This window comes from Festucalex cinctus, chromosome 19, assembly GCF_051991245.1.
Source record: "Festucalex cinctus isolate MCC-2025b chromosome 19, RoL_Fcin_1.0, whole genome shotgun sequence".
NCBI lineage: Eukaryota > Metazoa > Chordata > Actinopteri > Syngnathiformes > Syngnathidae > Festucalex > Festucalex cinctus.
The window spans coordinates 3992930-4005265 of NC_135429.1; the positions used below are offsets into that span (position 1 = coordinate 3992930).

At 48.0% G+C, this 12336-nt stretch overlaps 1 protein-coding gene across 13 annotated transcripts in view; it reads right to left on the reverse strand.

Annotated features, from left to right (window-relative positions):
* Nucleotides 1–850: 850 nt before the first annotated feature.
* Nucleotides 851–12336, reverse strand: part of pleca (plectin a) — a 67125-nt gene continuing 55639 nt past the window's right edge. For all 13 annotated transcript variants that reach the window (XM_077506784.1, XM_077506792.1, XM_077506785.1 and 10 more), the window contains 2 exons: nucleotides 8445–11792; nucleotides 851–8373 (listed from right to left, as the gene is read on the reverse strand). In XM_077506784.1, coding sequence (XP_077362910.1) covers nucleotides 2185–8373; nucleotides 8445–11792 — 9537 coding nt within the window. In that variant the 3' untranslated portion in view covers nucleotides 851–2184. The remainder of the gene's footprint in view (nucleotides 8374–8444; nucleotides 11793–12336) is intronic.

The window sequence follows — 12336 nt, forward strand, 5'->3', positions numbered from 1 at the left end:
TGCTGTTATAATTCTTTTGTTCCCCAATTTATTGGAGGAACTCACAAAATCACTTCCTAAGATCTAAAGGTTTTTATGCCCCATTCATACAGTACTATCAATTCTCGTTCTCCCCTTGTATTAAAATCAAGAGTCACTTACTGTCTCAGGCACTGATGTCACAGTCTGGGGGTCTTCAAATGTAGAAACCAGGTGTTAAATCTAGGCCTAGAAAGTAAATACCCTGCACAGGTGCTTCCACTCAGATCTCATGAACCTGCCGGTTGAGTAGAAGCACCACGGCTAAAGCCAAACAGGTAAGTTTTTTTTTACTTTCTGGACCAGAATTGGACACCTCTGCTAGAAACCTGTCAAGATCTACAAATGTCATTTGATGCTTGTAATTACGATTCAAACTGGAAAATGAAGGTCAACCTTAAGTCTTCCTAGACACAAAACAGATCCAAAGTTTTTAAGCCCCTTTCACACTCAGCCAGTTCCAGTTCTGTTAGTTTGGTACCAATGCAGAATGGTTGACTTGCAAATGTGCTGGTTCATGACATAGTCACAGTATCGGTTTGTGTGCAAGGGACTGGTTGAAGTCGAATCACAAATTGTCCACCTTACAACGTTGTAGGATTATCAGTATTCCGCCAGAGCAGTGACCAGTGCGACATTACTGATGACTCCTCCTTTTGGAAGAAACCTGTCCCAGAGACTGGTTGCTGATGACGTGATGCATGTTATCTGAATCTGCAAAACCACAATGACAAAATCCTGATTTTTAACCATCAAGAAGTCAATGTGAAAGGGGCTCCAAAAACCTTTTTTTACATACATCATGTTAGGTTTTCAGTGAAATGGTCACAGAGTGTTTCATGGCCTTGTTTATTTACATTGCGAGGGCGTTACAACTCAATTCATTTTCAGCGTTTTTTATTATAAATACACCACAGATTAAAATATAATCCTTCAAACCCCTTTGGTGCATCATCATCATCGTCATAATAATACAACAAATGATTTAAAGGATACAGCCCGATTCATATTTGTTTTTTTAAATGTTAGTAAATCATGCAACTGAGAAATATAGTGTGTAGGAAAATAAAAGGATATAGGCTAGATAATTAGGCTTTGCTTTACAAAGGAGCTTTAACATCAAAAAATACAAACACTGAGGCTGGTGGCAAAAAAAAAAAAAAGAAGCTCAAGAAGTAAATAGAATCTGTTAATGGCTTCCAGCAGTGGCGCGTATACAGTACATACAGTCATGTCAATATTAACATTCATGATCATTTAATGTGGATTGTGAGATAAACCTGACCGCATACTGCTCGTTCAGTCATGCAAGCGTCCAAACCACAGCACCATCTTTATAGAATACGCAGCAGCCGCCCTCAACGTCTTAACGTGTTTGTGTGTTTTTTGTTTGCAGGCACTTTAAGGGTTTCTAACATCGCGTGAGCTCAGGGTTAGTCGCAAGAGTGATTTTTGCATAAATTCCGGCTACGGTGAAAGTCGAGGTGAAGGTTTCTGGAAGACACGGTGTACGGTATGTCAAAAAGAGAACAGGACAAGGGGGCAAGACATTGCTATATATTGTGTCCTCACGTACTAGTCGGGGTGTGGGGGTGGGATTGATTCCTGGGAAGCAGCGACTACTTGGGTTACTTTGGTGTCAAGAGTCTAGAAAGTCCGATTGATGTGTTGATGGTCTTCCAGTGCATGGGAATGTGCTCTTTGCTGGTTCCCATTGAGCTGTTAAGTCCAGATTTTATGAGAGACGTCGGGAATGGGGTCCAAGCTGTAGTTTAGTAGGCGTGCAGCACCACAACCGAGGACAAAGATCTTGAAGCTTAGCGTTGAGACATTCTTCATGTCAGCAATCGTGCCGAGACTCCTAATTCTGCTCTGCAATGTGGCCTTTAGCTTTCAATATATTTATTGCTGGAGAAATATGTTCTAAGAATATGTTCTTTCGGTTGTCGTGTTACACTCAAAGCTAATTTCTTGTCTGTAACAGTGATTAAACGATACAATCAAATATACACAGTTGAATGTATATAGATAAACAAAAACAAACAAAAAAAAAGTCTATGTTGTACAAAATTAAATATCTAAATTCTTGTAACAACCACATGCAGAGCAGAATCATGGTAGTCTTGAGTCCACTGACATTTAGGCATCTCGTGGCTTTGTCGATCCTCAATATCGGCGGCCATAACTCGGCGAACTATACGATGAGGAGGAGGAGGAGAAGGTGGTGGTGGTGAAACTGGACCCAGTTGCGTCAAAGCTTCCTCTTCTGGAGCCTGACCTGGAACCGGTTCTAGAGCCTGAGCGCGAGCCGGAAGCCGAGCCTGAGCCGCTGATGCTGTAGGGGCTGTAGAGGCCTTTACTGGACTGGGAGGATGCCTCCAGAAGCCTGAGGCCCGTGCCCTCCTCAATCATGCTTCTGTCCAGCGCATCCTTGTAGGAGATTTTGAGTTTGGTTTTGGGGCATGTGAGGTATTTGGAGTGCGTGTTGACGTCGCGGAGCTTCTGTGCAGTGCGAGCATCCAAGGTGCCCTTCTTCAAGGCGTCGTCCAGTGAGACTCTGCTGCTGACGTCTGGTTCAATTAAACCACCAGTCAGATATTGGACTTCCAGGAACCGCTGGCCGGCCTCGTAGTACAACCAGCCTTTCTTGAGGGCCTGAGCCGCTGACATTTTGGTTTTAGTTCGAGGGTCCTCAAATCCACTGCAAGCCTTCTGCGCAAGGCTGATGCGGTCCACCATGATCTTGTCCACAAGCCCTTTGTTCACCGCATCTGTGACAGGGAATTTTTCACCAGTGTTTGGGTCGATGATTCCTCCGGTGCAGGCCTGAGCTTCCAGCAGCCTCTGACCGGTTATGTTGTCCACGAGGTTTCGGTGAATGGCCTCTGTGACAGATACCTTTTCTAGCGTTTCCGTGTCCAATATTCCGGCTACGGGGCCGCTTTCCTCAGTGGGGTCATTCCATGCGACAGGTGGTGTTTTTATGGAAGGCATCGGACTCGAGGTGTAAGAGGAAGTGGATCCAAAGGAGGATGAACGTGATCTAACACCGCTGGAATTTCCAGATAGCATGTCTGCAAACTCAGTGATAGATAGATTTCCAGAGCGGTACTGGTCCAGAGCCGACTTCTCAATCAGGCCGCTTGAGATGGCGTCGTCGATGTCATACTGTCGTCCAGACCTCCTATCGATGATTTTGGATTTTACAACTCCATCGGACGAGGTGCTGGTTATTTCCTCCCATTCGCACTCCTGCTCTGCGAGCTCCAAGTAGGTCTGGTGGTCAATGAGTCCTTTCTGGTAGGCCTCGTAGACAGACATCTCTTTCCCTGTCTCCGGATCGACGATAACAACTCTGCGTTTGCGAACAGATGACTTGGAGGAAGTCTTCCTTTCCCGCTTCTTTTCTTTCAGCAACAGGAGAGCAAGCCCCGTTTGAGGGTCCGTCATGCATCTCTCCATGAGCTGCAGATAAGTGAGGTTTTCCTCTGTGTTGGGGTCAAAGAAGCCCTTAGTGTCGTCAGATGGGTCAGTGAGGATTTGGTTCATCTCTTCATCAAAGAGGCCACGTTCGTATGCTGCTTCCACTGGCAAGCGATGACTCTCCTGGGGGTCAATGATTCCACCTGTGGCAATCTGAGCCTCTAGCAGGCGGATGCCATGGTCTTTCAAGATCAAGTCCTTCTTCATGGCCTGGAACAAGGAGATGATCTTGCCAGAATAAGGATCCCTATAGCCTGTGACCGCTCGCTCAGCTGATAGCAGTTTGTCTTTAAACTCTGGACCCACGACACCCATCTTAACAGCTTCGTTGACATTCAGTTTGAGATTTTTGATGGGGTCGATCACGTACCCTGTCGCAGCCTGGGCCTCAAGAAGCTCAAAGGCAGTTCCTGGTCTGATCATGTTCTTCTTCATGGCTTGGTAGATGGACAAGCAGTCTTTGGTGGATTCCACAAAGACACCGGCAATGCAGCTGACGCCTTCGAGGTACTTCTTCAGGTCTCTGCTGACCTCCTCCACGCTGAGGGTGCCCTGAGTGAGTTCATTGTACATCTTTTGGTCAATAATCTGAGAACGAAGCAGCTCATCCACGGTGATTTGCTTCCTGAGACCCTTGAAGAGAAGTCTCCTGTCCGCTAGAGACAGCAGCTTCAGCCCACTCTCTTTGTCCAGCCGACATCTTTTCAGCAGCTGAGCGTAGGACAGGTTCTCGTCTGTCGTAGGGTCGGTATAACTTTGCACATCGACGGTGGGCTCAGATATTCTGTCCAGTGTCTCTTTGTTGATGTACCCGCGCTGCATGGCAACGTCTGCGGGCAGGCGGAAGTAGTATTCGGGATCCATTAACCCCCCGGTGGCATTCTGGGCTTCCAGAAGCCTCAAAGCATAATCCTCAGGAACCAGCTCTTTCTTCATTGCCTGGAAGAGAGAAATCACTTTTCCAGTGTATGGATCTTTGTAGCCTGTCACAGCTCTTTCAGCAGACAGAAGTTTGTCATGAAGTTCAGGCCCCACGAGCCCCTTGCGCACAGCTTCATCCACTGTGAGAAGTTCATCTTTCACCGGATCGATGATAAAGCCAGTTGCTGCTTGGGCCTCAAGGAGTGTCAGAGCAACTTCAGGCTTAATCTTCCCATTTTTCATGGCTTGATAGATGCTGATCTTGCTTGGCGTGTCCGACATAATACCAGCAATGCTCCCAGTTCCAAATAGGTACTGTTTGACCGATGGCATTGCCATGATCTCACTGATGGTCATTTTTTCTTGTTTCAAGAGGTTGTAAGTCTGCAAGTCAATAATTCGAGCGCTGTAAAGCTCCTCAATTGTAATTCTCCTTCTGATGATGTCACACGACATGCCCTGCTCAGCCTTTTCGGCCTCCCTTTGCTCAATGATTTCAATGATGATGATGAGCATTCTGTCCTTTGTGATTGTCCCCAAGCGATACTGCTCCATGAGGCGGCGTCTCTCCTCCTCGGGAAGCATGTTTGAGTTCATGATCTCCCAGATGGTCATGCTCTTGCCTTCAAAGCTCTTGTGCGGGATCTCAATTTTCGTGCTGGCCAGATCTGCCTGGGCTTGCTCCTCGGTGTATTCATAGGACTTCTCAGCCTTAGTAGCCACTTCAGCTTGGGACAGTGGTAGGTAGCACAAACCAGAGTTGGGGTCTTTGACACATTTCTCCAGAAGCTGCTTGTATGTGACACTTTCTTTGGTATTGGGATTGGTGAAGCACTGGACATCACCGGAAGGTTCATTTAAAGACTTGGCCATTTGTTTACTTAAATAGCCACGCTGAACAGCGACATCAGTGGGAACACGGTGGCTACCGACGGGATCAATGATGCCTCCTGTGTTCAGCTGAGCCTCCAGGAGAGGAATAGCATGCTCCCGCAGCACCAGCTCTTTTTTCAGGGCTTGGAACAGAGAAATCTTATTGCCTGTGTATGGATCCTTGTATCCCGTCACTGCTTTTTCAGCAGAGAGAAGTTTCTCATGAAGTTCTGGGCCAACAGCTCCAGCCTTGACGGCATCATCCACTGAATATTTCATGTTTTTGACAGGGTCCGTTATGAAACCAGTTCCAGCTTGGGCTTCAAGCAATGCGAGGCCAGTGGTCGGCTGCAGAATGTTATTTTTCATAGCTTGATATATGCTCAGCTTTTCGTTTGTTCCTTCCATTGCGATGGCGTCAATGCGCTCTGTGCCTTGCAGATACTTCCTGACTTTATCGTCTTCACTCACTTCCTGTGGAGCCTTTGCGCCCTGTTGGAGCTGAGCGAATGTGGCCTTGTCGATGATGTTGGCATCCATCAATGCGCTAGCAGGAACTGGTTCCCTAAGACCTTCAAAACAGAGCTTTTCTTTTTCCTGGGTCTCTTTTTCTTCCACAATGGTCATCACAACTTTTATTAACTTTTCGATTGTCACATGGCCCATTCGGTACTGACGAATCAGCTCAATTCTCTTCTCCTCTGTGATGTACTCAGAGGTGATGATTTCCCAGATTGTGACCTTTCTGCCTTTGAAAGGTCCATAGTCCAGCTCAACGGTGCTCTGGTTCAACGCCTCTTTGGTTTTGGCCTCTGTAATCTGTTGATCCTCTTTGGGCTTTGGAGCCTTCTTTGAGAGAGGGAGCAAGGGAAGTCCAGTTTCATTGTCGGAGATGCATTTCTTCATCAACTGCGCATAAGTGGCATATTCCTGTGTGTTGGGATCGTGGAAGACCTTGGTGTCGTCAACAGTCTTGCCCAAGTTCTTGCTGGTTTCCTCGTCCAAATAGCCACGTTTGCAGGCAACCTCGTGTGGGACGCGATAGCTTTTAACTGGGTCAATAATTCCCCCTGTGGAGAGTTGTGCTTCTAACAAACGGATGGCATGGTCTCTCTTGATGAGACCTTTATTCGTGGCTTCAAACAGAGACACCTTCTTGCCAGAGTAAGGATCTTTGTAGCCACTGACCGCTCGTTCGGCAGATAGCAGTCGCTCGTGAAGTTCTGGGCCCACCAAGCCCGACTTGACGGCTTCGTCGACAGGCACCCGCTCATTTTTGACAGGATCGATTATGAAGCCAGTCGCCGCTTGAGCCTCGAGAAGATTAATGGCTGTCTCGGGTGAGAGAAGCTCTTTCTTCATGGCTTGATAGAAAGGCATTTTCTCCTTGGTTGGTTCGTTAAACAGTCCAGCTATGCTTGGCGTTCCTTGGAGTGCTTTTTTCACAGGATCCATCTCTGAGATCTCTTTGACGGTGATTTTGCCATTACTAAGCTTGTTGAATATGTCTTTGCTTATAACCTTCGACTCCAGAAGTTCACTGGCCGGCACAGGAGCTCTGAGGCCGTTCAACACGTTTTCATTGTTCTTCTCCTTGTCCTCCACAACGGTGATCACGATTTTGATGATCTTCTCCACCGTAATCTTGCCCGTTTTGTACTGGCGGATCAGCTCTCGTCGCTGCTCTTCTGTAAAATACTCGGAGTTGATCACTTCCCAAATGGTGACTGTCTTTCCTTTGAACCTGCCAAAGGGCACGTCCACGTTGGACTTGCTGAACACTTCTTTCATCTCAGCATCTGTGTAAGTTCTCTCACTTTGGGCGGCTTGTTCGGTCACGGGTAGAATCATCAAGCCTGACCCTGCATCTTTAGTGCATTTGTCCAGTAGCTGCTTGTATGTGAGGGACTCCTGGGTGCTGGGTTCCACAAACAACTTGTTGTCCGGCATTTGTTTATTCATGTCAGCGTCAAACTGCCCCTGCTTGTAGGCTGTCTGTAGCGAGACTCTATGGCTGTTGATGGGGTCAATGATTCCACCAGTTGCAAGCTGCACATCCAGGAACTTGGTTGCCTGCTCCTTCTCAATCAGACCTTTCTTCGTGGCCTCGAAAAGGGAAATTTTGTCTCCCGTGTAAGGGTCTTTGAAGCCTGTGGCAGCTCGCTCAGCAGACAGCATTTTGTCATGGAGTTCGGGGCCAATCAGCTGCTCCTTTACAGCCTCGTCCACAGAGAGGAGTTTGTTTTTAACAGGATCTATGAGGTAGCCAGAAGCTGCCTGAGCTTCCAGCAGTGTTGCGGCTGTATTGGGTGTAATCCTATTGTCTTTCATGGCTTGATAGACACTCAGTTTCTCCTTTGACGGAGTCAAGATGCCACCGATGCAGCTTTGACCCTTAAGACATGACTGGATCTTGTCTGTCTTTGAGAGGTCTTGCACTGAGACTTTACCCTTCTTCAGTTTGTCCAACTCTTTTTTGGTCAGTACACCGATGTCGTGAAGCCTCTCAGCAGGAACCTTGTCCCTTATTCCATCAAAAGCCCAAGGTGACTCTTTCTTCTCGCCATCAACTTCAGAGCCATTGTAAATTTTCTTAGTTGTGACCGACACTGTGGCAGAGACTAACTGTTCCCCAGCATCCTTCGCTGTCTGGACCTCAATTTCTTTTCTTTTCGTTGCACTTTCTTTGGACGCTACCTCGAGATTGTTGAGTTTTTCTCTCAGCTTCTTGTTCTCATCTCCCAACAGCTTCTCTTGTTCATTCCTTTTCTTTTCAAGCACCTCCATTTCCTTCTGCTTCTTCTTCATCTCTGCCTCCGCTTCCTTCTGCTTCCTCAAGGCATCATCCATGATTGCCTGTAGCTTGTTCCTCTCATCCTCCATCAGCTTTTGTTGACGTTCTTGCTCCTCTTTGAGCGCTTTGGCCCTGCTTACTTCATCCTTGAACTGTTTTTCCAGCTGCTTCTTCTCATCTTCCACCTCCCTCTCTCTTTTCAACAGCAGCTCCTTCTCGGTGAGGAAGGTCTTTTGAAGAATGGCTTTCTGTTGTTCAATTTCCTCTTTTTGGGCAATGACCATCTAGAAAACAAGAAAAGAACCAGTAAGAAAAACTGTGAATTCATTATACTTCATTACTTTTGTTACATTACCTCTTTGGAATTTTTCTGAAACTCCTCCGCCTCTTTTTTCAGCTTCTCCCTCTCTTTTTCCAGTTCAGAGATGGCTTTCTTGAGGTCATCAGCCTCTCTGGTACTCTGCAGCCGCTGAGTCTCCAACTTTTGCACCACAGTCTCAGTGACTTTCTGTTGCGAGTTCTCAAGAAGAGCTTTGGCCTCATCCGCCTGCTTCTTGAACTTCTTGGCCTCCTCCTGGGCTTTAGCCTGAGCATCACTGAGCTCTTTTACCTTCAGCTTCAACTTCTCCGCCTCGGCTGACACCTCCTGCTTCCTCTTTCGCTCGGCCTCCAGGGATTTCTGGAAGCCTTCGGTCTCCTCGTCCAGCCGCTGCTGGATTTGCTGTTTGTCCTCTAGGAGCTTCTTGGCCGCCTCCTGTGCCTTGTCCTTCTGCCTCTGGAGGTCCTCGGCTTCAGCTTTCAACTTGGTAGCCTCCTGGATGGCCTGCATTTTCTCTTTGAGCATTTTCTCTGCAAGTGCCCTCTGTTCGGCTAAGTCAGACTCTGCAGTTTTTCTGAGTTTGGCAGCTTCCTCAGCCTCCGCACTGAGCCGAGCTGCTTCTTCCGCCAGGGTCTTCATTCTCTCTGCCTCATCTGCAAGCAGTTTCTTTGTGTTATCTTTGTCCTTTTGCATGAGGCGCTTGTTTTCGCTCTCAATTGTTATCTTAAGCTTAAGAAGCTCCTCCATCTGAATCCTGACTTTGGCAAGTTCTTCTTCTACCAGCGCTTTCTGTTTGACAGCGTCATTGACTTCACCCTTTACCCGTTGGAGCTCCTCATCCAAAACGTCTTTCTGCTTGTCAGTTTCCTCCAGCTGCAGTTTGATAGTTGACAGTTCCTTCTCCACCTGTGACTTCTGCTTCACCGCCTGCTCTGCCTCCTTCTTGTGCTTGTTCATTTCGGCGTCTGCCTGCTTCTTTTGTTTGAGAGCCGCAGCCTCAGCTTCTGCTCGCTTGGAGGCCTCCTTTTCTGCCTCTTTCCTCAGTTTCTCTGCATCCTTCTGAGCTTTGGCCTGCTTGGCAGCTTCATCCTCCGCAGCTTTTTTCTGCTTTTCAGCCTCCTCAGCTTTCTGGCGGAGCAGCGCCGCCTCTTTTTCTGCTTTCTCTTTGGCCTTTTCAGCTTCACTTGCGAGTTTTTTGGCATTCTCAAACTCCTCCTTGAGCTTCTCCTGCGCGAGATCGCCCTCTTTGTTCTTGCTGAGGACATCTTGAGCTTTTTGCTCAGCGGCGCTGCATTTCTGTGCGGCCTCCTTGGCCAAAAGCACCTGCTGCTCGGCATCCTTCTCAGCTTTCTCCCGTTGCTTGTTAGCTTCCGCTGCCTTCTTTTTCAGACGCTCCACCTCATCCTGAGCGGCTTTGCACTGCCGCGCCGCCTCTTCCTCCGCTGCCGTGATCCTCTTAACCTTCTCTTCAGCTTCCTTTCGCTTCTTCTCCTCGTCTGCAGCGAGCTGCTTCAAGGTCTCAGCTTCCTTCTCGGCTTTAAGTTTGCTCTTTTCCGTGTCTTCCGCAATCTGTTTCAGCTTCTTTAATTCCTTCTCTAAATCCGATTTGTCCTTTGAGGCCTTCTCAAAGTTGATCCTGATGATGTGGATCTCCTCCTCCACCACTTTCCTTTGTCTGAGAGTTTCCTCAATGATTGTTTTCTGTCTCTCCAGTTCAGAGTTAGATGAGCTCTGCAGATGCTGCATTTTTTCAGCAATGTCTTGTTTGTGCTGAGCTGCCTGATCCTCCAGCAGTTTCCTCTGGTAGGCTTCATCCTCAGCTTGTCTTTTCAGCCGTTCGTTCTCGGCCTCTTTAGCTTTCAGTGCAATCTCGGCTTCCGTCTTGAGACGGGTTGCCTCATTGATGGCGGCCAGTTTCTCCTTGAGGATTTTCTCGGCTTCGGCGCGCTGTTTGGCCGCCTCCTCCTCGGCGAGCTGCCTCTGTTTCTTGGCCTCCTCAGCCACAGACCTCAGCCTGGCCGCTTCATCTGCAAGTTGCTTCATTTTTAAGACTTCCGACTCAAGGAGCTGTTTGGTCTTTTCCGTGGTGGACAGCGTCTCCTTCTCTGCTTTCACCTTCATCTGGAGAAGAGCGTCCATTTCGCTTCGTACCTTGGCCAGCTCCTCCTCCAGCTTCTTTCTTTGGTTTTCAGCGGCGTTGACTTCATTCTTTAGACGCTGGAGCTCGTTGTCCAGGAGGCTCCTCTGTTGCTCGGCATGTTCAAAGTCAGCCTTCAGGCGGATGCATTCTTGCTCAGCTGACAGCTTCTGCTGGGCGATCTGCTCAGCGAAAGTCCTTTGTTTGTCAAGTTCCTTCTCGGCACTCTCCTTCTGTTTAACGGCGGCCTCTTCGGCCTTTGCTTTTTTCTTGGCGTCCCGCTCGGCCTCCAGTTTCTGCCTCTCTGCTTCCTCCTGCGCCTGGCTCTTCCTCTGGGCCTCCTCCTCGGCTTGCAGCCTCAAGCGGAGAGCCTCGTTGGCCTTTTGCCTCCACGTCTCCAGCTCCTTCTCTGCCTGTTCTTGAGCTTTTCTGGCCTCCTCTTGCTGTTTACGGAGCTTCTCGGCTTCCTCCTGCAACTGAAGCACAGTGCCCTGCTCTTTCTTGAGGGACTCCTCAAGTTTGGTTGCCCTCTCGTTGAAGGATTTGGAGGTGCTCTGCAACTGGGCAGCAGCACTCTTTTGTGCAACCTCCTCCACCACCTTGACCTGCCGGAGTTTCTCCTCCTCTGCCTGTTTCATGCGCCGCTCGGCCTCCTCCGCTTGCATCTTAAACTTCTGCAGGTCGTCCAGGGCTTTCTGCTTCTGCTTGGAGGCATCCCTCTCTGCATCTGCTTTGCGCTTCAGCTCGTCTTCTGCATTCTTCTTTTTCTGAGTCTCCTCAGCCACCTGCTTGCGAAGCCTCTCGGCCTCCTCCTGAGCAGCTTTACGCAGCTTCTCAGCATCTGTGGCTCTGTCACGAAGCTGCTGAAGCTCCACGTCAGCCGTGCTCTTCTGCTTGATGGTTGTCTCCAGCTGGAGCCGGATGATGCGTATCTCTTCCTCAATCCTTGTCCGACTGATCAGAGCCTCCTCCAGCTGAAGGTTCTTTGTCTTGATCTCCTGCTCCGACAGACTCTTGAGCTGCTGCAGCTCCTGCTGGATGTTCTGCTTCTGCTTTTCGGCGTCCACGGCGACGTCCTGTCGCTTTCCGGCCTCCTCTTTCATTTTCAGCTTGAGAGCCTCAGCCTCTTGTTCGGCCTTGGCCACCGACTGAGCGTGAGCCTCAGCCAGCTGCCTCTGTTTGTCCAACTCAGCTTGGATCTCAGCCAGCCTCTTCCGCTCCACTTCTTTCAGCTTCTCGGACGCTTTCTGCATTAGTAAACAGTCAATTCGGGGGTTAGACAGTTGTTTGAAAACATTGAAACAAAAATGTCAGCATCATAAGCTATTTTTAGTTTTAAAAAAAACAAACAAAAAAACAGACCCAATCACTCCACAACATAAACACAAATGTACTTGTTTTCATGCACTTTAAGGGCTTGATATTTATACATCCTTGACATAAGGCATAAAAAATCTGATTTTCTAAAGTGTGCAGATTATGTTGCTTGTTCACTGGTGAAGTCCACGGTCATCAAAAATGTAATCAATTAATATTAGCTGGTAATAACAGCCCTCAATGACCTCTGCAGAGGTAAAAGGTACAGGAGCGAGAACAAAAGATCCTTAATCACAATTAAAATAATGATATATATAATGTAAATCCGCCACAAGACAATTTTAGGATTGCCCTTGTTTTGATGTTGAACTATAAACAAATGACTGGACAGACATGATTGACAGCTCAAGGGAAATTTCAGCATTCAAATGACTCGACAGAATTTGATGAGCTGGCAAAAACTAATCGGAACTG